Source organism: Notolabrus celidotus, chromosome 5 (genome assembly GCF_009762535.1).
Source record: "Notolabrus celidotus isolate fNotCel1 chromosome 5, fNotCel1.pri, whole genome shotgun sequence".
Classification (NCBI taxonomy): domain Eukaryota; kingdom Metazoa; phylum Chordata; class Actinopteri; order Labriformes; family Labridae; genus Notolabrus; species Notolabrus celidotus.
The window spans coordinates 24,703,411-24,730,681 of record NC_048276.1 but is presented as its reverse complement, the minus strand read 5'-3'; the positions used below and the strand labels follow the sequence as shown (position 1 = coordinate 24,730,681).

The 27,271-nt window shown below is 40.1% G+C and overlaps 3 protein-coding genes across 3 annotated transcripts; 2 read left to right on the top strand and 1 right to left on the bottom strand.

Moving 5' to 3' along the window:
• Window positions 1-7,729: 7,729 nt before the first annotated feature.
• On the bottom strand, window positions 7,730-8,585 carry LOC117812467 (histone H2A). The gene is given in 2 exon segments (XM_034683213.1): window positions 7,730-8,201; window positions 8,203-8,585. Coding segments are annotated over 2 exon segments (387 nt in total). The 5' UTR covers window positions 8,497-8,585; the 3' UTR covers window positions 7,730-8,108.
• A 174-nt stretch (window positions 8,586-8,759) lies between these two features.
• Window positions 8,760-10,048, top strand: LOC117812468 (histone H2B 5). The gene has a single exon (XM_034683214.1). The coding sequence runs from the start codon at window positions 8,826-8,828 to the stop codon at window positions 9,204-9,206; it is 381 nt and encodes a 126-aa protein (XP_034539105.1). The 5' UTR covers window positions 8,760-8,825; the 3' UTR covers window positions 9,207-10,048.
• A 4,752-nt stretch (window positions 10,049-14,800) lies between these two features.
• si:ch73-261i21.5 (zona pellucida-like domain-containing protein 1) lies at window positions 14,801-25,249 on the top strand. The gene is made up of 10 exons (XM_034684360.1): window positions 14,801-14,842; window positions 17,979-18,085; window positions 20,374-20,600; window positions 20,680-20,864; window positions 21,861-21,933; window positions 22,334-22,431; window positions 22,570-22,650; window positions 24,168-24,339; window positions 24,610-24,727; window positions 25,008-25,249. Exons 2-10 carry the CDS (start codon window positions 17,992-17,994, stop codon window positions 25,157-25,159), a joined length of 1,200 nt encoding a protein of 399 aa, XP_034540251.1. The 5' UTR covers window positions 14,801-14,842; window positions 17,979-17,991; the 3' UTR covers window positions 25,160-25,249.
• The last annotated feature ends 2,022 nt before the right edge of the window (window positions 25,250-27,271 follow it).

The window sequence follows — 27,271 nt, the reverse complement described above, 5'->3', positions numbered from 1 at the left end:
AACGGCAGTGTAGAGTAACTTCAGACAGAGCACTAAAATCCCACTTTCATTATTTGAATGAGAATCCCCTGTTTTTTCCTTCAGCTTTGGGTCTAAAGGCTTTTGAGTCTTTTTCTTCCAGATGCCTTTTTTTGGACCCGTGATCTGTTAAACTTTATGCACAGAAACTTTGCAAACTGGATCTGACGTGTTTATTTTCCTATTTTTTATAGAAACCAATAGTACAACACTTGTTGAAAACACAAGATGAAAAACCGGGGCCCACCCACTTCTACAACAAGACGGGAGTATGGCGAGTTTTACCTTCTGATAAAGGACTTGAGGAATCATCCCAATCACTTCCAGATACACTTCAGGATGTAAAAGTAGCAACAGTATGTTTGAAGTAGGACACACACATTCAAGCATTTATCCAAAACATGCCTTTAAAAAATTGTGCATAGACACCTTGATCCGTGGATATTCAAACACTGAAGTTTGTATATCTTCCAGGTGTTTCTCTAGGTATTCAGACCGTGAATACACATCATGCACTGAGAAAACAGCAAAGCTGAATAACTACTACAAACAAATCAGTTTGAAATTATCTAGCATATTTACCTTTTGATGTAACAGCAAAGTTTCAGTCTAAACCAGTCTAATCACCTGCAGCTCATTATCTCTTTCACCTGTGCAATTATCTGCACCTGTGTATATAAGCCTGCCTAACTCATTCTGAGACTGACTTTCTTTTTTCTAAGTGTACTTAAAAGTTTCCAGGAAAAAATAAACAAAGACATTTATCACAATGGACTGCAAACTGATCCTCAGTCCATCCAACAGCAACCTGTTCGAAGATCCTTATGTTCTCTTTGAATCACCACTCTCCCTCGTGGCTCCCACTCCACCACCGCCACACTGTCATCCTAGGCTGATTTATACTTCCGCGTCGAATCGACAGCGTACCCTACGCTGGGGGTCCGCGTAGCTCCCGTACCTACTCAGAGGCCTATGCACGTAGCTGACGTGCACCTCCTCCAAAATGTAACTACACGTCGAATCAATGCGGACCGGATCCCTGACATCGGCCGCACATCGGCCGTGTATTTCATCTCCTCCTCTCTATTCTTCATGTAATCATGTCTGCATGATAAACAGCAACATTTATCAGCTGTAGATTATCATAACACGCTCTGAATCGCTGTGGAAAAGTAAACAGAGATCGTAGCGGGGCCGGTAGGAGGCGACCGGCTATCAGAGACCACACTGTTGCTGCGTGACACGGACACATCGACGCACAACTATGTGGGGCTCATGTCCGCGTCAGCCCCTGCTCCGAGGGGAGACGCATAAGTATAAATCAGACTTAAGTGTCTCCGCTCTGTGGTCCGAGTACCCCAGCGTAACATCGTCCGTTACTCTCCTTCCAGCAGCTCGGGTCAGTCACCATCACCAAAAAGAGGCCTAGCCTGTGCAGCGAGAAGACGCCAATCTCCCAGACACCGTAACTCTGATCAACCCAGCATCCGACGCTCAGCAATTCGCAGCCAAATTGACTAGCAACTACACACAAAACGGTTTCAGCTCCTCATCACAGATCCATCTCTGACTGGACAGTCAGCCATCTTCAACACGCCCTCAAATGTAACAATATTCCATTCCATCGCACCCGCAACAAGTCCAGGCTATCTCAGCTCTACCTGCCTCTGCTGTCGCAGCCAGCCGCTCACTTGCGGGTTCTCTGCCAAGTGCTACCAGCGCACAGCGCTCTGATGATGTCACGACACAGCCTACCGCCACAGCCCTTCCATAGGACCAGGTTGTATCATCCTCTTTTCATGTTTCCCCTGTATCCAATTATTCTCATCTCTTTGCATCTTTAATTTCTTCCATTGATCAGAAACCTACTCAGCCCATTCCTGCTCATAAATCCCTCCATCCAAGCATCCTTTATTCTTCCCTTCCTTCAACCATGGCTAATGTAGCCCCTTTGGGTCCATCCACTCCAACAGTTCCTACCTCTCTTCCTTCCACAGTAACTGCTACTAATACTCCCTTTCCTATTGCTTCTTCAGTTCCAAGTCAAGTTGCTCCCTCTTCAGCCTCCAATCATTTTCTTCCCTTTTCCCTCCCTTCCCTTCTCCAACTCCCCATTGCATATTTCCCTATGAGCGCCATCCACCTCCGGTCCTCTCGCCCCTCCTCTCATTAATTCCATACCCCTTATAATTTCTCTTTAGCTTCTGCCATTTCCCAGTTCATCCTCCTTGTGGCTACATGACCCTCCCCTAGCTCACCTTTCCTCAGGCAGCAAATCCTGCCAGGTAATTACACAGATCTCGCTCAGCTTCTTCAACCATCCATTTTTTTCTTTCACTGGTATTAGAGAGCTCTACACACCCCTCGGCCCTTCCCAACTCACACACCCCTCCCCTTCTTGTTCAAGCGGACTCACACCAGTAGAATGCAGTTGGTCTCACCTTCGGATGCAAAAGCAGCCCCAAAAATGTTTGATTCCCTTTCCGAAGCACTCTGCTGGTTCCTCCTGAATAATCACAAACTTCCATATGTCATTCACCTACTGGATGACTTCCCCACCATCCTCTCCTCCATCATGTCACTTTTCATGTGATCCCCTCTCCCCAGAAAAGACAATCGGGCCCCGTATATTTATCAAGTTTCTCGGCCTCAAACTCAACTCCATCACATATCCAATTACCTGCTTGCCAGCCGTTGCACTGAATGCTAGCTTCTGTCACTACTTGGTCACTGAAATTCTGCCATCTGTATCATCCCCAAGGCTGGTCTTTTCTCTCCCACCTGCTCTCCCTGTCTGCTGCTGTCCCTTCCCTCCATGATCACATCATTCTGGATGAAGGATGGAAGACAAAGGTTGTGGCGTAACTCCCTTTTATCTTTGAACAGCATTTCTTTCTTTTACGACGATCACAGTTCTCACCCCAAAGACATCAATCTGTTCACTGACGCATCTCCATCGGGTTTTGGTGGTTACAACAACAGCAGATGGTTTACCTCCAAGTGGCCACCTGAACTATGTCCCTTTAACTCTCCTCAGCTCTGTTTGAGCAGCATCGCGTTGTCATTGCAGTCCTCCTTTGGGGGCATGAGTGGTCCAAAAAGATCATCCTCATCCATTCTAACAACCAGGTCATCCGTAAACTCACTTTAATACCAGCTCAAAATCAATTTATATTAAAAGCAGCTCCCATTCTAGGTCACCAAAAATCTGTGGCTGATTCTCTCTCCCATTTCTCATTTCAGAAATTCAAATCCTTGGCTCAAGAATCAAACCCTCAGCCGACACCAGTTCCTCAATTTTTCGGACACCATCCACATCTGACGCACAGCTCCTCTATCTTGTGATCACATCACAGCAATCACACCCCTTTCATCATATTTTTGAGTGGTCCAGTTTCAAAACCTTTCACACGGCCCACAGCCTTTCTTTCCCCTCAATCCACTTAATAACACTAACTGGCTTTATGCTCATTCTAGTAGAGTTGGGTGTATACCTCTGCAAGAAAGTATCAAACTGCTTTAAAAGCGTCACATTCTCTTTCTGACACAACCTTTTGTTGATAATCTATTCTTTTGCATGTTCCAGTGGAACTCGCTCGTCTTGCTGCATCATATTGCTTTGTGTGTCGCGGTTGAAAGCAAAACAAAAGAGAACAAAATAAAAAGGGTTTAATAAACAAAACATACCTTGAAAAAGTCCAACAAAATCCACAATGAAAATCCACACAAGAAACATTACAGATCACAAGGAAGACACAGCAAGAACTGACAAAAGGAGAGGGGCAACACACACTCAAGACAGGTGTGACAGAGACCTGGTAAAACTAATAAGAGTAATCAAAGTGGAGGATATCACACAATGGCAGGAAGTAAAGCTAAACCCGAGACACAGGAACAAGCATTCCAAAATAAAACAGGAAACACTGGCAGCTGAGCTAAGACACACAAGTGAAAACACACTCAAGAACACAAGACAGGAAACATCAGGAATGTTTAAGTCTTTTTTAAGTTTAATGGCTGATCACAACTACTTGTAGGTGCATGCTGCCACCTACTGTAAATGAGAGTGTAGCATCATGTCACTTACCTTCTAAAGCCTGTCAGTCTTGCGTCAATTGACAAAAAGAGAGCGCCTTCCTGACTGCACACGTCCTCTCTGCTTCTCCTTTTGTTCCTAAAAGTCCTGCCAGGCTCATGACCTGCTGCACTGTGCTCAAACCATACTCACTTAGCTGTATACTTGTTGCAGTTTAAAGTGCATGTTCAACATTTTCTCTCACTCCACAACTCTCACACCAGTCATCATTCCTTTTCCCCAACATATACATTGTGTCATTTTATCCTGTGTGACCCACCCTAGGTCCCCTCCCCTCCCCTCCTCAGAGAGTCTTTTGGACACATGCATTTCAAAATTCTGGTCTACACGGCAATTCCCAAACACCCTTTTGTGTTCTTAGACCCATCTGCGTAGATTTTGAGGTAGCTAAAATAATTGCTAGTCATGTACACTTGCTTTTCCCCAACTTATATTCTCCATTCTCTCTTCATCTTAAGGATTCTCTTGTCTACTACAACCTCAGGGTAAAGCCATGGGGGGATAGTACAAACTGGAGTGGGCTGGGTGAACTCAACAGTATCAGTTTCATAAGTTTTACCACAAGTATTCATAAACCATTCACAGCCTCAGCCAAACCGATCCTGTGGATACTGAGACATTTTAGACACTCCCCTGATAACCCTAATGTGCTTCACCTGTGTCTTGTTATCCTCACTCAGTGTGTGTTTAAGCCCTGTTTCCCCTTCCCTGTATGCAAATCCATCCTGTATACCTTGTGTCAGAGTTCCAGGTTATCTGCCTTGTATTTGTCCTTCTGTTTTTGACCAGTGTGCATATTTGTTTTTCTCACCTATATTGGACACTTCAGCCTGTTCTGACTGCCTTCCTGTGTACCAACTTTGATTCAGAATAAACAGATTGTTTGCCTGCCTCTTGAGTCTTGCATTAGGATCCTGTCTTAAGTTCAATGTCACATTTTCATGAAGATATCTTGTGTAAAAGTTCACTGGCATGTGTCCTCAGTATTCTCCTCTCCTTCACTACAATGACTAAAAAAATACTGTAAAAATGGTGAATATATTCAATTTGTTCTCATTAATTTCCTTTTTTTTTTTTTTACTAAGTTGTGTTTTTGATACATTTTTGCCTGTATCGATAGGACTGCCGGAGAGAGAAAGGAAATGTGGCGAACAGAGTAGCACGAAGACATGCAGCAAAGAGCCGTGGTTTGGAGTTGAACCAGAGACCGCTGCGACAAGGACTATAACATGTACTATCAAACCACCAATACAATTGGCACCCAAATGATGATCGTGATATTCTGACCTTATCCTCAAAATGAATTACTTTAAATTTAAACTCTAAGAATTTGACTCCTCGCACATTTGCACCTTTTTCTGACTTACTTTCTGAAGATTGCAACTTTATTCTTGTAACATCTCAAAAATTGTCTCCTTGTTCTCATAAATTTGTGATTTTATTCTAGTTAATTTATGAGTTTATTCAAAAAAAATCTTTATTTTAGTTAAAAAATATATCTTTTGCATCAATTTATGACTTCTCATAAATTAACAACTTTACTCTTTATTCTCGTAAAATTACAACTTTATTCTCATGGATCGAAACTGTTTTTTCATAAATATGACTTATCACATAAATTACGGATTTAATTTCCTGTTAATTAATAACTTTATACTCATAAATGTGTGACTTTTTTGATCATGACTTTAATCCATAAAATCCCTACTATTCTTGTAGTATTACAAATTTTCTCATTAATGTACAACTTTTTTGTCGAAATCTTAATTCTTTGTCATTCCCTGATGTGGCTCTAATCCTCCATCATGTATCAAACTTAAAATGCAAACAATATTTTGTATATTATTAGGGAGCAGCTCTGGATTCCTTAGAGAACTATGACCGCTGTAGTCATAACTTACATCTTTACAAGAGGTCAGTCTGTCTAATTTGTACAGTAAATGATAAGACTGTAACTAAGGCAAAAAAAAAAAATTGTCCATGTTTAGAGCGCCATCTGCTGGATCACCAGGGACACTATTTTTAATCTGTGGTGTTAAGGGACCGCAAATATTAAAGTCAATTGGTTCACAAATATGAATACAGATGAATATGATCCTTAACTGTCAAATAAAAAGTGATAGCTGTATTTAATCACTAAGAGGTAATTAATTCTGCAAATATGTTTGAATATGTTTCACAGTTACAAAGGTTTTTTTTTTAAGAAAGATATCTTGTAAGGACAAACTTGATGGTTAACAGAACTCATTTCATAATCATTAAACAATAAATATCAGCTTGTTAGTATAAGACAAGTATTTAAATTTATGATCTACCCTTTAACATCCACCAGATTATGCAGTTACTTCAGATGTTTGCATACATTTTCTCCTCAAAACACCTTTGTTGTACACAGGCATGAAAGTTGTATTCTCTCATATTTAGTGTCTCTAGAAACCTTTAACTACAAGCTTTCTTTGGTTGTACCCTGAATTTGGTGCTACTGCAGATTCTAAGGTTCAAAGCCCCTTTAATGGACATGCAGGAAGATTAAAGTGAATGCAGTACTTCCTTTGTTTGAAGTTAATTTTTTCTCCTTCCCTCTGATCAGCAAATCAGAGTGTGATCCAGTAGTTCTATATTATCAAAACTTAATCATGTTCAAACTGGTTTTGGTTCAGGTGTGTGATTTTAATTTTTATGAAGTGCAAGTCCATTTAGATTGTAATAACTGAATATTGATAACGCTCCATGTGCTCTGTAAAGGTTCAAAACAAAGGTTAAGATTAATCTTAATAAGTAAAGTCAGGGGAGATTGAATGTGCTGCAGCAAACTACCCCAAAACATTAGTTTTCATAACTTCAGAGCTCACAATCTTTATCCTCAGACAGAACAAAATATGGATGCTGAACGTAGATGAGCTGTGGAGTATTCCTCCAGATAGATCTCTTTTCCATGCAGTACAGAGTGAAGCCATGAGAAACTCTAAAGGTTGGATTTTAGGTCAATATGACTTGGATTTGGATTATGCTTGATCCTTTATTTCTAACTTTTTATTACTAAACAGATTTCAGACCTGCATGTTTGCTCAGTTCTGCCTGTTTTCAGAAAGAGGGACAAATGAACATGTCAGTTCTAAACAGTTATGAGATAATCAAATTGCATAATTATAGCAGCCCTTTGAGCATATATGCAAATTAAACACTGACTGATTGCTCGTTGATACATGTGGGTTATTGTTTTTAGACTGATAAGCTGTAATCAGAGAGACTTGATGCTAATGATCTGAATGAGTTCATATCACAACCTGCATGGATTCAGGTGTTGTTTAAAGTTCAGCAATATTAAACATTTTGGAGTATGTTGTGAATTAACATAACCAGATTCATACCAGTCATCCAGGAAATATGTCAGTAAGACAGCTTCACTCAACTCAAGCAGAGACTAACTGATCACGTGACTGAGCTGTAATCAACAATCATGACATGCTTGATCAAAGGTAAACGCCCATTTCAGAGTGTTTCTCTGCCTAAAACAGATAATCGAAAGTCATCAACTCCAAACATGAGACATTCAGCCCATCTATGCGCCGTGTTCACTGCGAAGTCCCCGATATCAACAACAGAAATGAAGACTGAATGTTACGCACTGAGCCAAAGGGCTACAGAGCATTTATTCACCAACATGACATAAACAACACAACAATGTAACAAATGTGCACATTTTAAAGCAGCACTGCGGAACTAAAACAATCCTTCCTTTTAAAATTGGTCCATATTAAGAATGTGTTTTTTCCACTGCATTCATCACCCTCTGAAAGCGCCTCCATTTTCCAGAGCCAACAACAGCACTGTGCAGTCTATGAATAGTCCCGACGAGAAGCCAGTGTCTGTTTTCATTGTAGAAACAACAACACCGAACACTGCTTCTCCTATGTGAAGGTTTGAGATCCAAAAAACAAACACCGTAATGGAAAGAGCGGCCGCGAATGAGCCCGGGCCTGCGGGGAGTCTTTTACTTGCTCTTGGCAGGTTTCTCCGTCTTCTTGGGGAGGAGGACGGCCTGGATGTTGGGCAGCACACCTCCCTGAGCGATCGTCACACCCCCCCAGCAGCTTGTTGAGCTCCTCGTCGTTGCGCACGGCCAGCTGGAGGTGCCTGGGGATGATTCTGGTTTTCTTGTTGTCCCTGGCTGCGTTGCCTGCCAGCTCCAGGATCTCAGCGGTCAGGTACTCCAGCACGGCAGCCAGATACACCGGAGCTCCAGCTCCTACACGCTCTGCATAATTGCCTTTGCGCAGCAGTCTGTGAACACGACCCACTGGGAACTGGAGTCCAGCCCGGGAAGACCGGGATTTGGCCTTTGCTCGGGCTTTGCCTCCGGTTTTTCCTCTACCAGACATGATTGTTCAAGATGTTGTTATGGATCAAAACCGTACCCTGCGAAACGCAGTCAGGATAAGCCTGAACCTTTACGTAATAGTTCACTGCTGAAGGTATATAAACTACGGAGCCTCCTCGGATTGGCGGACTGAAACTGAAACGTACGAACCAATGGCGCTGCGAATCCTTTGGTAATGACAGTCCTCGTGAGCAAGGCGCTCCAATCGCAGAGAGGGAATGGCACACAAGCATTTGCACAGCTATGTTATAAATATGGGACAGAAGAGGGGGCGTTGTTGACAGTTGCGTCCCTTACTTATATATCAGAGGCTCTTCAGTCAAAGAGAAAATGCCTGATCCCGCAAAATCCGCCCCTGCGCCCAAGAAGGGCTCGAAAAAGGCCGTGACCAAAACCCAGAAGAAGGGAGACAGAAAGCGCCGCAAGAGCAGGAAAGAAAGCTATGCTATTTACGTGTATAAAGTGCTGAAGCAGGTGCATCCAGACACTGGGATCTCCTCAAAGGCCATGGGCATCATGAATTCTTTTGTCAACGACATATTTGAACGCATCGCGGGAGAAGCGTCGCGCCTGGCGCACTACAATAAGCGCTCCACCATCACCTCTAGGGAGATCCAGACCGCCGTCCGCCTGCTGCTGCCCGGCGAGCTGGCCAAGCACGCCGTGTCCGAGGGCACCAAGGCTGTGACCAAGTACACCAGCTCCAAGTAGAGGCAGACAGAGGCTCGAGGGGGAACTGTCACCAAACACCGTCAAGATGATTCACAGTGTCAAGTGTTCTTTTTGCCAAACAATGCATTTGTGATTTTGCACCATTGCCGCTTCTTGGAGAAAAAGAACCCAGGTCTTACATATGATCCGTGTGCTGAGATTCATCGGAACTGCTATCTTGATTGAACACATTGTGTGGGTGTATTTTGAACTGTGTAACGTTTTTTACAAAACCATTTAATACTCTCAGAATGAATGTAAGTCGGTGCTGCTCAACTGTGGAAACCTTTGCTTTGCACCATTGTATATTAGTTATTTGTATGCACCACGAAAAATGACGAACAGATTTCAGTGTATGTTGTCACAGCTAAAGCATCAGGAGATCAAAGCTGTGATTAGACATCAGTGCGAAGTTTCATTTTCACATGTGGTGCTTTGTCATGAATGCTGTCTTTGAAAATAGCGACACTGAACGGCAGCTGAACAGAACATGCATGGAGAGTGTGCATGTGTGCATCCCTGGTGATCATAACTTGCTCCTCCTTTCACTTCAGGGTCTCCTGGAGGCAGCGGAAGACTGATGTTTTCCCACCAATATCTTTCAAACCTCACCTGAGAAGAGGTTGGAGAATGGTAATAGACAACCACAACCTGTGAAGTCAAATATTATGACATTAAGGAGATGTAGTGGCCCTGGACTGTAAAAATGTTGCTGTCAAAATCTTTTAAAAATTCTGCACACTGTGGAAAGTTCAACACGTTTCTCATTAACTCACAGATAGTCAGATTCAATGACTAGTCCTACAAGATGTATATGAAATAAACTTTCATCTGTCATCTCATTACTAATACCCATTAATTATTACACAAATGAATGAGGGGTTCAGGTGCAACATTTAAAAACAAATCTATCAAACATGTTAAGGCACTTGAGTTGATGGGTTATTATCATCAGGGATCTCTGCTCTGTCTCCCAGTTTACTTCTCGCTGTGCTTTTCTCTCAATAGAGGCATAAACAGCCCCGAAAGATGCTCAAAAATCAAATTCATGACATTAAAAAGCTTCAACACTACATCAACATGAGTGGTAAAAGTCTCAGTGAAGATGAGATTGGTACAATCATTTTAACGTTACAATACTGCAGCAAAAGTAAAAATAATAGAATCTTCTATTTATAAAATACTTTGATGGTATAATGTATCTATAAATACCTTATGAGATGTGGACTTGTATAGGCCTACTATGAGGTAATGTGCAGATGTTATAAATACCTCTGTATTTCACTTTGAGATCAGTAAAAGAGGAGCATGTTGCATTTTAGTTCACTTCCTTTTTTTCTACAAATATTCATCAAATTAATGATATGGACAAATAAATGTATACATTTATTAAATAATTTAATCTGTGTATAAAAATGTGTATTTCTTTAAGTACTTGGACACAGCTGCAACAACATTTTATGAAAGCCCTGACACAACACTGTGTGCAAACTGACACATAACCGTGTTGCTTTAAGGCAACTTAACTCTGAAACAGAGAGTTGTATCTTTTATTCTACAGTGTAGGATAATATGACAAATATGGAGTACAAAGAAAAATACTCTGATCCAATTTCTTACTCTAAAAGCTTCATGTGTTGAATATGTGTTGTGCATTTCTAATAAAGAGGGCAGTCTAACTGAGCATGTGCAGAATGAGTGCTTTTATCCTCTCAGTGATAAGGTATCAGTGATTTCATGCAGATCATGTTACCCTGCTGTACAATGAAAGGGGGCAACGTCAATCAAGAATTAAATGGATGTTAAGGATGTGCCCTGAAGTGATAGAAATAGAAACCAGGGCAAGTACAGGAGTATAACTTATTCTTCTTACTTAAAGTGAGCACATAGTGTACTTGGGCGGAGGTTCTCCCCTTATCCAGCCATAGGACGCACCACCACCTGTGTAATAACAATTCACAGCCTACTTTTCTGAAAATGTTCAATTACTTTAATTTATTCAATGTAAAATGGTGCAGTTTGGAACTGAGACAGAGTGATACACCACTGTCAACATGATGAAACACAGCATGGTCAACAAAAATGAAAAGTGGGATAATGTTTCCTCTCACATTCATTTAACAAGCAGCTTTTTTTCTGCAGAAATCAAAAACAGAAGTGCAACATCAGTGGAACTACTGCAGGGCTCATAAAGAGTCAAGACTGTAAATGTAACGGTTTCAGTGTGTGCATACCAAACAACATTGCATTACAGATTATATGAAATATAAACAAGTAAAAACATATGGTTTGCCATTTCTGTGAATCTGTAATGCAGGGCTCATTTACCTTGATACCAGCTGTGATCTGTTGTTTTGTGTCAGATGATAAGTCTACAATCTGCTGAAAATGTTTTTGTCAGTGGTGTAGTTTTCAGTTTTTGTGCTTCAGAGTGAGCCAGTACCTCTCTGAGTATGTCGGTGGCTGCAGGTAAGGTCTTCAGCAATGGTGCAGGGCTTCTTGGACTTAGCAATACGAAGTGCTACCTAATAAGATGATCAGTGGGCCTGTTCTTGCTTTGACCAGAGTAAGGTCTTTAGCTCTTGGATAGTGACAGATGAAGTAGTCAAAAGTTTTGATCATTATCACACTATTAATCATCCAGGATTGCTCATATGTTGATCATATCGTCAGTTCATAAGAATAGACAGTTCTGAATATGGATACATTTTCTTTCTGCAAAGCCGGAGACACATTTACAGAGTCCACTTCTTGGAAACTGATGTCTCTGATTTGTATGGGTTTCACAATTTTTTGTTGGCATAAAGCCACGAAGAGACTACACATTAATACAAAAAAGTCTGAGAGGTTAGATTTGCAACTTACAAATCAGGCTGGAAGCATTTCCTGGGGATAAGATTCTGCTTATTTCAGTTGTATTTAACCCGTATCCAGCAATTTTCGATTTTGTTCAATGGCTTGGAGGATGTGCATCTTGTCCTTTCCTGCGGCAGTTAACAGGGATCATCAATATCATCAAGACCTGGAAGATCATTAATCTCCTTTTACCCCTTCGAGTGGAAATCAAGTTTTTGACAACGCCTGTGTTTATATGAAACAAGATGTGTCATAAGTTGCAATATTAGAACTGTGGTGTACAGTCTGAAAATCAGATTTGGGCATCCATGGTTTAGTATATCATAACCACCATATCATAACCTACAGTACCTGCTCAGTAAAAGAGACAGACAGGTCAAAGGCAAATAGTAATTACTATGCTAGCTAATGTAAGATGAGATTTTATTTTTGGTCTAAGTATTTGTATCATTGAGTCTTTGTTTGTTTGAAGTTTGAAAGACTTCTATTTCATATATTGCCCTGCCTCTTTAAGGTTGCTCAGGGTGATATGGTTTGAGTTTAAGTAAATGTGTCACGAGTTTGATGTGCTGTTGTCCTATGTTGATGAAGGGTCATTAAAGGCATCACGACGCACAGTAGAAGTTGTCCAGTGCTCTTTTTCCCCACAGCCCTTAAGTATACTTAATTAAGTTTTCAAGTTAACTTAATTAAGTTTTCAAGTTAACACTGTTGCAGTTTAACAGGTCTGAAGAGATTAAACAAGTTACGGCGTTACATTAACAACATAGTCACTGCTAGCTTGAATCTGTTACACCTAGACTTGACAGAAAAGCAACACCATGGCCATGAAAACCCTTGTTGTATGTTTGCTCTCAATTTTAGCTGTACTGCTACTTTGTTACTTTGTTACTTTGTTACTTAACACCTCTGCTCCTGCTGTCATGGTTTGAAACCAGTCAACAGGTTTGTCTTTAGAAATCAGAGTTTATAGATCCCTCTTCTTCCTTTGTCGTTCAATGGCTGATGGCAGCCATCATCAAGGTACATTATAGCCACCAACTGTTCTGAACTACAATTTATGGTTTCATTAAGCAGATTATGTTGTATCTCTATCTCTATATATGTGTGAGACACTCAGATGTACTTTTAGACAGACATATCTTAGAGTTAGTAAAATGCAAGCAAAGATTTCGACAGGAGGTAACAATGTGAGGGAGTGCTAAAAAGACAGCTTCAAGTCTGAGCAGACACAGGTGATGAAGGGCTGTTCACAGAGGCAATGCACAGGATGTTTAGAAGCAGGTTGTATTTGTTTTCAATTTTATCAATGTTGCTAATTACCATGAGTTCCCTGATCAACATCATACAACCACAGATCAGGCACAGTATCAGCAGATGTCTGGTTCTGCTCGAAGTTTATGCCTGTTAAAAGGAAGTTTTTCTATATCAATTAAGATTGAGAATTAGCAACATCCTGAATATGAACATCATCAGCTGCATTATAGAAAACACACTTTCTAAGATAAAAGATCAGCTTTTTGCAACTTTTTTTCTCCAGGAGCACTTTTAGGTCGGGACTTCCAGTTGAGCCATGCAAGTAGGTTGAGGTCAAGCTCAAATGTTTCCTTGAGTGTGAAACATGAAACATATGTGGTTGCGTGCAATGTTCCATGGGTCTGTCATTGAAGTCCATGATATAAGGACAAATGGTCCATTGGCTCCAGATCTATCTGAAAACACAATTAATGAGGGATGAATTCACATGGCACATTAAAACCATATTATTGTTTGATTCTGAAGCTTTAGCACACAGTATGTAGAAAAAGTAGATGTTCGCCACTCAGGTACTCTTCTGGCTGCTGAATAGGAAAAGGACAGACTTGACACCTACTTAATGCTAAGCTGTATGTAAGCTCATCTCAGCCCTATTGTTCAGAGGAGGTCTTAGGGCTCCTGGAGGGGATCTGGGGGGGATTTGTGGTTCAGGTGACAGTTGTACAGGTTTTGTTTGGCAGGGTGTGCCTTTCTCTCAAAATGTGAGATGATGTGTTGGAGACCTAATTTCTTAACAAAGAGTGGTAGCCCCTGGCACTAATGGGGATGTGACAAAAACAGTTCTTTAGTGGATTATAACTTGGGCTTTTTTAGGAGCTGTTGTGTAAAACTAGATAATTGTTCAGTGGGTAACTATGTTTGTGTTATGTAATGTGTCAGGGGAGATTACTTCAGGGTCTTGACGTTATTCAAGAGATTTGTTGAGGGTTCCTGTGGATTTTGCTCAGAATCTTGTTTCAACAGGTTTTATTTAAAACATATTTTAGATGTACTTGTAGGAGTTGGGGGGAATAAACTTCAACATTTTCCAGTACAAACTTCATATTGAACTGCCCATAGGAATAAATAAATCAGAACAACATTTACCTTGTCAAGCCCTAAAAGTTTTTTTCTTTTTGCTGTACATTTTCTCTTTCATATCCATCCACAGTGATGAGATTGAAGGTACATTAAGATGTCAGACGGTTACTGTCATCCATAAAGTGACGTGTTAGATTTATTGATTCTTCACATAATGATCCTGCAGACAGGGGACACTCCACTGCAGGTTCAGCCATTGTTCCATCTCTGTTAGATGATCCATCCAGTCTGTTTGGCTCTTTACCCCACTTCTCTTGTCAGTGGGCTTCCTGTTGGCTGGAAACGAGGTCAGTATAAATGACAGTCTTTAAGGTAAGAGCAGACATAGTAAAGACAAACTGAGGGAAACAGGTGTAGCAACACTCTTTTGTCATCATTATAAGGTAAGAAAAAACTCAGAGAGAAAGGTGATATAGCATGTAGAGTATTTTAATGGTTTATATTGACTGAATTTCAAATATTGCACAACTAACCGACAACTATTATAGTTAGAACTAATTAGCAAATGTGTTGGACACTACCAATTCCAAAAAAGTTGGGACTCTTCTTAATGCTGATAAAAACATTATTTGATGTTTAGCAAGTCATTTAAATCCTGTATGCCATTGAAAATGGGCAAGATCAAATGTTTAAATATTTTATTGTTTAATAAAAAATATATACTCGTTTTAAATTTGGTGTGAGTAACACGTTTTTAAAAAAGTAAGGACAGGGGCATGTTCACCATTGAGGCGCATCACCTCTTCTTTTAACAACACTCAAACCAAAGTAAACGTTAGTGAACCAAGGACACCAGCGTCTGGAGTATGGAAAGTGAAATGTCCTATTCTTGCTGATACAGTATTTGAACAGTTCTGGATCTTCTTTTTGTGTCATGATCCTCAAAATGTTTCCGTAGGTGACAAGTCAGGCAAGTTTAGCACCTGCACTCTTCTACTACAGAACCATGTTACTGTAATACATGCAGAGAGTGGTCTTGCAATGTCTTTCTGTTGTATGCAAGTTCTTCCCTGAAACAACTATTGTCTGCAGATGTTGCTCCAAAACCTGTTCAGCATTAATGTAGCCTTCCCAGATGTGAAAGCTGCCCATGTCATGGACTCTTATGCATCCCCATATCATCATGGATGCTGGCCTTCGAACTGTGCACTGATAACTAGTCTATTTTAGAGCAAGGGGCATGATTTCCATAATTTCCTTAAAGGATGTCAAATGTTGATTCATCAGACCACAGAATAATTTTCCACTTCACCTCAGTCCATCTTAAATGCCTCTAGTCCAGAGAAGTCTCTGGTGATTCTAGATCAGTGGTCAGCAACCTGCAGCTCTGAAGCGGCTCATGCGGCTCTTTCAACCTCATGCTGTGGCTCCCTGTGGCTTTAATGATGAGTAATCAATTTAAGTCTATTCTATTTTTGTTAGTTAGTTTTTTTTATTGTAATTCTAAATTTGAAGATTATTGTGAACTTGTAACATTAAAATAAAAATAAGCTTTATTTGTTTAATTTTTTTGTTGCTGAAAATATGCATCACAATCTTCGAAATTCCTGCTGGCGGGTCTCCCACATTGGCACTTATACTTTGTAAATATGTATTTTATATTTTTCAGTGAAATAGTGCACTTTTAAAATAAAAAAAATTATTTAGGTCAACACTCTGCTACACGCTCTGGTACACGAAGGATGACAGCACACAGCATTTTTGTTTTGCAGATGGATAATTTTAAGGTTGGCTTTTTATGACATAAACCTTCCCAGCATGTTTTTTCCCCCAGAGTTTAAAATGTTAAAAATGTTTTCTTGGGGCGCTGGTGGCCTAGCAGTCTGAGCTCCCGACGTACAGGTTACAGTCCTCGTCGCAGGGGTCGCCGGTTTGATTTCCGGCCAGGCAACCATTTTCTGCAAGTCTTCCCCCACTCTCTACTCCCCACATTTCCTGTCTCTCTTCAGCTGTCCTATAAAATAAAGGCAAAAAGACCAAAAAATATAAAAAATGTTTTCTTTGCATACAGAAATAAAATTTCCCTACAACACTTCATTGATTTCAAAAGCAAAACACTATAGTTTTTTACACATAGCATAAAGGTGGTAAAACAGTATATGCACTGTTATCTTCTATTTAGATGTCAAAAAGGATGTAAGGCTCCCAGTGTTTTCTTTATTGTGGAAACCGGGTCCAAATGGCTCTTTGAGTGTTAAAGGTTGCTGACCCCTGATCTAGATCATGTTTATATATTTTTTTTTTTCTCCTTGCATGGTACAGTTTTAACCTAGATTTGTAATGCAGCAACAAACTGTGTTTAACACAGAGTGGTAGCCCATAGTACAAATAGGGGATGTGACAAAAACAGTTCTTTGGTGGATCATAACTTGAGCCATGCAGTGATTTCCACTACAGAGTCATGTCTGTTTTTTATGATAGTGCCTCTGGGGGGCCTGAAGATTTAATGGTAGTGCCTCTGGGGGGGCTGAAGATCACAGCCAACCAGTACTGGTTTTTGGCCTTGTCCTTTACAGAGATTTCTCCAGATTCTCTGAATCTTTTAATAATGTTATGTACTGTAGATGATGAAATCCACTAATTCTTTGCAATTTGACGCTCAGAAACTTTATTCTTAAACTTTTGAACTATTTGCTCAGGAAGTCTCTCAAAGAGTGGTGAACCTTTCTTTTTTCTAGCATCACAAAACTTATTAGGTGTAGTGCTGTTCCAACTTTTTTGAAAAGTTATGCTGGCATTAAATTTAAAATGAGCATATTTGTCATTAAACAATAACATTTTTTATTTTAAATATTTGATTTGTTTACTTTGCACTATCCTTAATTAAATTTAAGCTTTAAATTATTTGCATACCCTCATATTTAGTTTTTTTTCAAAGTTTTACGCACCATCCAACTTTTTGGGAATTGGGTTTGTATTATATTTCTAATCTTCTGAAGCATTTTACACTTTATTTGATTCATCTGTTCACAAGCAATTACGCATTTTTCTAATAGTATTCTTCAAACCAATGACACAAATAATGTTTTCACACAAAACCACCATAAGTCTGAAGAAATAGTGTCTATGTCACTACATTTCAAGGTGAGATTTTCCTTCAGCTGTACTTACTCAATAATATTTTAATATTTTAGATGGCATCCAAATTATAGTCAAAACTGGTTGAAAAGCACAGTTATATGAATTGTTTCAATTGAAACTTTGATTATTCAAAATAAAATGTTGATGATTTTTTTCCAGTCCCGTCAAATAAGTTTAAATTGATCGTATAGTTTCAGTAAAACACCTGTGTGAGGACTGACCATGTAAATTAATTGTTTACAACAACATAAATAAGAGCTTAGTGAAAAGCTGCTTTGATTGAGTTTTCTTACATTATTGTGACAGTAACGCTGGGAAAATTACTGTTCAAAGTCTGAATTGTCTTTGTCGTTTACTTCTTTGTTTTCAAGCTTCAACCTGATCAGGTGAAGCAGTGATCATATGCACCTCTGATGACTGTCATGTGTTTGTTTTCAGCAGTTTGAGGACAATGTTGCTGGTGCTTCTTACATATCAGCTTGCCGGACTCCTCTTCGCCCAGGGTCAAAATGCCTGTTTTACACACTCCACATTTAGAAGTCCAGGTCAGTGAGATCTTCAGTGCTCACTTGCTCTCATTCTTTTCTCCTCCTGTCCACACCTATTTCTTTCATATTTTTCCCTGCAACTGGGTTGTATTGTATTGTAACTGAAGTATTACTTCAGAGGGATGTCTTACAAAATGGTTACAGGTGTATATTCCTAAAGGCCTGCTTAAATGTATGTTTGTATACATGTATAACTGAAGTCATAAGACTGATTTCATATGACACATCCATCCTGAAATTCTAACACTTGCCCATATTCCCTCGGAAGGCACAGTAGTTTGAATGAGCACTCCAATGATAATACCGCTAGTTGCAAACTTAGAAAGAAAGAAAGGTACTGTATTAATCCTCAGGGGGGAAATTCAATTTTTTTCACTCATGCTATTTTTGGACATGCTACACATACAAAAATAGACAAAAAAGGTAGATTTGCTCAACAAAGTCTGCTTCAGAGTTCATTTTTTAATTGTGAAGTATGTTATGAGATAAAAAGTCAAAGTGAGAGCATGAGGGGAAAAATGTGTCACATTTTGTCTCATGTGGCCTAAAAACATGAGACAAATGTTTATAAAACCTAAGTCAGAACCCATCAGCAACGTCATATTTATTTTTTACCTGATGGCAATGGGCTCTCTGCCTTTTGTTTCTGGTGAGTCTCATTTCAACAGAAGCTAGTAACTTACACAGATGCTTCTTTCTAGTACAATTATTGATTTTATGATTTTATTGTTTGTTTTTATCCATTTAGTTTTACCATTGTTTTATGTCTCATGGTTTTGTGTTTCTGTACAGCACTGTGTCCAGCTGCTGTTGTTCTTAAAGTGCTTTATAAATAAAGTTGAGTTGAGTAGTACAAAACCAATAAATGGATTTTTTGTGATAGGCTTGTGACAAAGTCATAAGTCAAGTTTTGTCAGGTCTGTCCTCAAGAGGAGAGGAAAACAACTTTTCAAATGTTTGTTTGGTGAATGGAAAGGGATCCATAATTTCTGATGCATTCCAGGAAGTCAGGAAATCTAAACGCTGATTGTCTTTAGAAACACAGCATCAAGCAGATTTATGTCTCAGTTTAAATATTTGATCTAGAACAGATTGTTAGCTGCTCTTCATGCAGATATCTGTTTATGGAGAAAATAAATCATTAGATAAGCATTGATGGGAGCTGGGATGTCATTATGGTGGCTTATGCTCTCCATATGGAATGTTTTTCTGATGTTGGAAAGCATTACTTTAAACTAGGCTTTAGGTCCCTAAGGACTTTTTAAAACCACAAGGTCAGTAAGAAGTAAAGACAAGTAAAGATCTGTCAAGAAGAACATGGCACAAGCAAACAGAAAACACAGGTAGAGCCACATGGAGCAAGGGTTCAAAACACAAACTGGCATGGAAACAGGGACAGTGAATATACTTGGGATAGTCAGGGACAGTTGACACTGATCAGGTGAAAACAAGGGTGGGGCACAAAATCACAAGTACAGAAAGAGAGAGGTAATTATCACAGGAGGGGTGAGAAGTGATCAAGTAGACAAAGGAAGTAATAACTGAACAACAGAAATGAGGACAACATATAAAGGACGATGACCACTCCTTAAACCTCAGTGTGGTTTCGAACTGAAAAACAACATGCATGCTACAATGGAGAGAATGAAGACTATAGTCACTGTTATTTATCATAGTTATTTAATAATTTGAAACATATTTTCAATTTAAACAGAACTATGCTTTTAGTTAAATGTTGTGCTACATTCTAGCTCACCTACACATTCTGCATCAAGTTCTGACTTTAAATGTGGGGTGTTAATGGATATCTGATTGATTGCAGCTATGTCGTTCTTGACCTCGGCACATTCATCATGCTGCACTTTGTGCTGTTTTGTTCAGCTGGCTGAACAAGTTAGTTGTGTCCCAACAACTGATGATGAGACATTTCAGAGAACCAGCTCTTTGTCCTCTGTGGCAAACATTTGCTTCCTCTTGACTGGTCTGTGTATTTACCCAGCATTCATCACATGCTATGTTAGCTCAACCAAAAGTGAAGCCAAAACATGTCAATCTAGCTAATGATTACAACTTCTAAATTTTGACTGAGCTCATGGTTGACAACATTTTTTTCTTTTGTTGTCTCAGATTGTAGCTCCTCAAAAGAAACACAAGACACTGTCATTTTTTTCAAGAAGTCATAACAATAAGAGTTTTCTGAAAATGGTAGCATGCCCCTCAAAGTAAGGTCCAGTAATCTGTCCTTATTCTTTAAATCCTAACTTGATTCTGGTCACATTCTTCAGCTAACTCAGACATGGAGGTCTTCTGTGGCTCTCAGACAGTGAACCTCCAGATCCTCCTCTGTCCCGTCTACTTCAATGGTTACAACGAGACGCTGCTGTCACTCAACTCACAGCACTCCAAACACCAGTGTAAGGGGACCCCTGACTGGACTGCTGACCCACCTGTGGTCAAATTCAACTTCTCCATCACAGAGGAGGGGATCACTGCTTGCTCCAGCAAGCTGACTGTAAGTTTTCTAAACCTGGTGACACTAAGCTGATCCATTCACACGACAGACTCTGACTCAGTAAACTATGTCTGCAAAGGTCACTCAAGAGTCGGGGACTGGACAGTTTGCAGACTTCTCCAGTGTCCAGTATATCAACATCACAGGCATGGTGTGCTCAAAGGACCCCACCACAGGAGCCATCACTTATCACCAAGAAGTGATGTACCAGTTCTCCTGTCGCTACCCACTGCAGTACCTGGTCAACAACACTCAGATGAGCGTGTAAGAGGCGTTTACAGTTTCAATGTTAACATTATCTCCGGTTTTTCTGTGCTTTACTTGGAGCACTCCAAAACTGATGTTTGCCATTTCAAGACTGATGACTTACTTTTTAGTCTATATTACTTGCTTCATCCAGCAGTTGTGAAATGAGACAATGGCTGCAAGAAATGTCATTGAGTTAATGTGTAGTCTATAAACCAGAAATGAAGTGTTTGCATGTACCTCAGACTGAGACTCAGGCTGTGTATAAGAACATTACAGAGACTGACCTTTTAGTGAAGACGCAGTCTCTTTGTAACAAGAGACAGCTGTTGGCTGTATTCCTCGTCTCAAAGCCAACAAACAACAGGGTGATAACTAGTCCTGCATTGGAGAGCACAGCTGTGGCAGTGCTGTAATTGGTTTTATTGTTTCTGCTGATTTGTTTGGATTGATAAGCAGTGAGAGACCAGCATGACCTGTGCAGACTTTAACTGATGTGGCAGAACTGGAGCACTGATTTTTTTTCACTGCAAGGGCAGAAAGGTTGTGTCCGTTCACCATACATGTCCAAATATCATATACTTATTAATTACAACTCCACAAAGACAATCTTTTTGAACAACAAACATTAAGGTATTAGACCAGTTTTATATTTTTTAAACTGAAAAGCTGTCTATGCTTAATTCTTTAGAGATTTAAAACAATGTTTGTCCAGAGTCAGAGTTTATACACCATCAAAATAACTGTGCTACATTAAAATGTCACCAAAACTACCGCAGCCTGGTGCATTGCAGATCTAGAGCAGTCAGTTGCTCCTAAACACACCTCACACATCCTTGTTTTAATGTTCTCAATATGATATTTTTATGTAATTTAAAATGTTTGTGTACAGTTGAAGCCGGTCTTGAATCTCACCCTGACGTATTGTTCCCTCTGTCTCAGATGGATGACGACCTGCTTATTCTTGACTTTGTTTTTTTCTGGCTCCTGACTGAACTTCTTTTTGTCCTACAGGTCAGGGGTCAACCTGGCAGTAAAAGATAATAATGGGAGTTTCATCAGCACACTGAGCATGGGACTGTACTCTGTAAGTAGAGTGGAAGCTGCTTTCAGATCTGTAAAAATGTATTTAAAGTAACGTTTAAATGTTTTTGAAAGGTAAATGCTTCAAACGTCTTGTTATTACAGGACAGTTTCACTGCCATGCATTTGTTTACTCTTAGGATATTTGAATTCCTTTAAAGAAACTTGTTTGAGCGTTTTCATATAAATGATGACCAGCTGAATTGCTGCTTGTCATCTTCCATCTCTTAATCTCTATTTGAACTGAATAATCATGACAGACTTAATGATATTAATCTGTGAGCATCTGACTCTGCATCACTTGGTCCACATAAAACTCAAGCAGCATGAAAACACTGCATAAAGCTCCCATGCATATCAGTCTCAACAATATCCTGTCTTCTCTTCTCTGCTCATGCCTGAAGGATGAAAACTACTCCACCATGCTGCAGATCCCTGCAGGAGGTCTGGATCTGAAGACCAGGATCTTTGTACAAGTAAAGGCATCTAACCTCACTAACAGGTACCTCACACAGCAGCACACACAGACTTTTTATTTGCACATTTGTATTGGTTACATGTCATTCCCCAATCCCTGGTATTACCCAATCAAATTAACAGTCAAGCACCTGAAAAATATAACTAAAACTGTTCCCTGCAGATTCAACGTGCTCCTGGACCGATGTTACGCCACCACCACGCCTTTCCCCCTCAACACCTCGTCTTATGATCTCTTCGTTGGGTGAGTTATCAGCCCCTGGTGATGAGATGGGGAATAACAACTCAGCATTAAGCCACATCTCTTTGTTTTTATCAGATCAAACTGGTGTTCAAATTGTCATCCGCATGAAACAAACTTCACAGTTTACAGAACACAATATATCACAAGGTCAGGTGTGAAGCTGAATTAACAGCTTCAGTTCATCTTGGCATTGATTCTACAATCCTGTGAACTCAGCTGGAGGGATGAAAAATGCTTCTCCAGATAATATTGTCTGATGGGTTGGTGTTACTTATGAAGGAGTTATGTGTCGCACACTGGCACAAATGTCCCAGAAGTGTGAATGTGGACTGAGATCTGGTGACTGTGGGGGCTGTAGCTCATAATGAACATCACATTCACGCTCATCTAACAACCCAGAGGAAGGTTCAAGGTGATACCTCAGGATAACTGTTGATTTATTCTCATGTTACTACCTCTTAGGGGTTTAAAAAATCCTCCCCTCCTTAAAAAGACCTTCCCTAACCCTAACCCATAACAGCAGACCCCTGCTACACACACACACACACACACACACACACACACACACACACACACAAACAAGCACACGCACACATACACACACCCACACACACACACACACACACACACACACACACACACACACATACACACACCTCATTTTTTTTTCCTAATGTGGAGTTTGCATGTTCTCCTGTGCATGTGTGTGTTTTCTCCTGATACTCTGGCTTCCTCCCACATTCAAAAAACGTGCTCCCCAGGTTAATTGGTCACTCTAAATTGCCTATAGGTCTGAGTATGTGTGAATGGTTGTCTGTCTTTCCATGTTTGCCCTGTGATAGGTTGGCGACCTGCCTTCCGCCCATAGTCAGCTGGGATCGGCTCCAGCCTACCTGCGACACTAAAAATTGGACAAGCGGTAAAGATAATGGATGGATAATGGAGAGCTAGAATTTTTTGGTTCAATTTTGTGATTATTATCAATAATGTGATTGGTTGAGCCATGTTTAGCTGGTTGAAAAAGTGGTGGAAGACTGATCTTGGAGGTGCAGACCATATTTCAGCCTAATTTATACTTCAATGTTTAAATAGCAGCTGAAGCTCAGCTGATTGTTGAGGTGTTTCCTTACTCTAAAAAAACAGTAACACAAAGCACGAACCCAACCAAGTTCTCATTTATGTTGTACAATGGTTGTAATCTGAAAGGGTTTGGCAGAAAAACTCAAGTTAGGTTTAGGCAAAGATCACACAAACATTAAAGAAACAGTGTCTCCTGTGCTCCTGATGGAGAAGCTTCTAAGCAGAAAGCTTTCAAGGGAACAAGTACCAGCCAATCACAACACAGACAGGTTGGATCAGGCACTATTTAAAAAAAATAGCATTAGGGGAGGTCGAGCAGAAGCAGGCCCATGGTAAGCTACAAAGCATCCTGTCTATGGATCTGAATGTTTGTGAGACTGGAACCTGATACAAACTGAACGGGCCAGTAAAAAGAACAACCCTCTGTCCTCTCTCAGGTGTAACCGAGATGGCCAGACAATGATGGGAACCAATGGAGAGCAACAGGAGGCCCGCTTCTCCTTCGAGACGTTTCGCTTTATTCAAAGCTCAGAAGAATTAATCTCTACTTACTACGTCCACTGTGCCACCAGGCTGTGTGTGAGCTCCTTCTGCCCCAGCCTCACTCAGGTCAGAGTCAGCCTGCAGCTCCACTCAGCACAGAGGCAAAACATGTGATACTAGATCACTTCTTTTATGTATTCCTTCTTTTCAGGCAGACATCTCCTGACATGCATTCTTACAATCACCTGAAAAACATTTCCTCACCACTCAGTGGTGCATGGTGCAATAAGGAGTGTTTTATTTCTAATGCATCTTCTCATATTACACAATCTAATACATAATCCATAGTGGACAGAGTGTTCTTTAACCTCTCCTGCCTTTTCTCTCCTCCTGCAGAATTGCACCACCAGCACCAGCTCAAGGAGGCGCCGCAGTGCCAGCAACAACCAGGACACGACTGTGAGCGACATGGCCACCATCAGCTCAGGCCCCATCATGACCCGCACCCGCACCGGTGAGAATGTGAAAGATCTTTAGAGGCTGACATCTGAGAACTCAGAGATACTCCAGTGATGACAACTCAGTTATACTCAGTTTGCTGATCATGCATGTCTCTGTTGTTTTCTCATAGGGTCTCTGGTGGCTCCTGGAGGTATGCTTTCATTGCCAGCCTGGCTTCATCTCCTATACGCATGCATAAATATCAATATTACACATAAACACATGTATATTGAATAAACAGTGTGCTTGTTGTTATATGTTCTGGTGTAACCCTTGGTCTCTTATTGTTCCAGGTCCTCAGCAGACTCATGATAACAGCACTGTGGTGGCTGTTTCAGTCATAGCAGGCATTGTTGGAGTAATCTGCGTTACATTAGTGGCTTTCATCATTTACCAGATGTACAACTCCAATTTCAGATTCAACAAGGATATCCTGAAAGAGTGACGCAGGTTAATAAAACTGAAATGATTTTGTTTATGGGAGCATGTGATTGAGATAAATGAGCCTGGGTCATAAACTTTTACTTAACTTTTGTTTTAAAACATACAAATATATATATATAAAAAAAATCCAAGACAGCTTTGTCTCAAGTTATTTAGTTAAATAGTTACTACATTTACTGTGTAGTGTTTAGAAATGTGTGTTCATAGACATGTATTTACCTTGAATGTATCAGCCAGACTTTTCTGACTGGGGCACTGACTTTTAAGTACAAAAGTATTCATAACATGTTACATTCCTGTGCATTTTTTGGTTTTACTTTAAAAAGAAAATGTAAATCTTCTTAGCTTGAATCTCTAAGGACTAAACCAAAGATGCTTGTTCAAAGTAACAATTCAAAGTACAAACTGAAGGAAAATATGTTTCACTAAAATGTAAAGAAAGCTGCTAGCAGCCTGTTTCAACACAGCTCAAATAGTTTATTCAATTTTAGTGCTGCAAACACCCAATCATTGTGTGGGATTTTGGGGTGGGCATTCAGATTTGGTGGGCCATGGTCACCCTTGGATAACCCCCTGGAAATGCCCCTGGCGTCAGTGGGTGAAAGTAAAGCAATATGATTGTAACCACATCCCCTGCCTCAAACACAAACTTTCAGGAAACCAGGAGGTGTGAAATGTAAAAGAAGAAAGCGCATGTGTTTGTTGAACAGAGAGGATGAGTCGGAACATCAAACAGACCTAACATTATCATCCATCCTAAGGCCAACAAAAAGTCAACGTTTGTTTATTGATTCTAGCTACACACAAAACAAGCTTCAATATATGTATTTTTTTTTTAATTATTTCACTGATGGACTGTTGCTGGACTCACACCTTTCCCTGAACCCAACACAGTAGATTTCCTTGACTAGCACAAATTATCACTGTTTGCTTATGCTGTTGAGGCAACAAGAGGACTCAGTTTGGGCTGAAGTATATCAAAATGACTTCTGGTCTCACACAGGCTGCAGGCACATACTGTAAATCATGCCAGCATCATGTCACCATCATCATGTAGCTGGCATGAGACTACAAGAAACCGTACATTAGTTTGAAATGTGGTCTCAACAGTTGATGAAAATGAAATACTTGTCTGTGAACATTGTTCCATATAAATTACATCCTTGTGAGAGGGAAAACAACAGAGAGGTCCCTCTTCTGACTGTTAATGCTGCTTTAATTATTTAATTGAACATGGAGGAAGAACAGACATTAACAGGACCTCATAGAGATCAACTGAAACAACACACCTGTACTAGCCCTCATACCTCTCCATGCTTTAGGGTGATAGTTACTGTAGCTCAGCTTTAATATTTTTTAAAACTGCTTTTATATTTGTTAAAGGTTGAAAGTAATTTTTTGTATATCAAATAAAGGTGTTTGACTAAAAATGTTATTTCTGTTCATCAGTTCATTTCACCCTTACAAAGAAAAAAGAAGCACATTTTTTAGGTCTATTGAGTAGTTAGAACTAGAGTAGTTTTGTCATAATCTGAGTCTTCGCTGAAGCTCTAAGGTTTATAGAGTTGTTTTTGTAAGTTCAATGCTTTAAGAAGAAGGGGCCCAGGTTGCTTTAAGGTGTTTTTTGACCGTAGGAACTTTACCCCGGAACTAGGGACTTTACCCCTGAACTACGTGCGTTTGGACCAGAGGAACCAGGGTCTAAATTTAGTTCAGGGGTAGATAATCTCCCATCTGAAAAGCCCCTGCTTGGGGAGTACTTTTCAAAGGTCCTGAGACTTCTGGTTGAACATAACAGTATTTGTGGAGTTAACACAGTTGTTGAAACACAGAGGGAGTTCCTGGGAATGCATACTAGTTTAGTTTGTTAATAAGATTTCAAAATATGCTTTAATATCATTTTTTTTCTCCATACGTCACTGGCCTGATTTGCACAATCTACCCAGGACTTCAGCACACGGTCGAAACGCAAACAGCAATGGGGTCACAGGAACCTTTTGATTCTGGGGAAAGTAGTTCTGGGGGCTAAAAGACCCCGGAACTCTTAGTCGAAATGCACCATTAGAGAAACAGGTCTGGTTTTGGAGTGAGGCTGAGAGCTTATGCCTGGGAC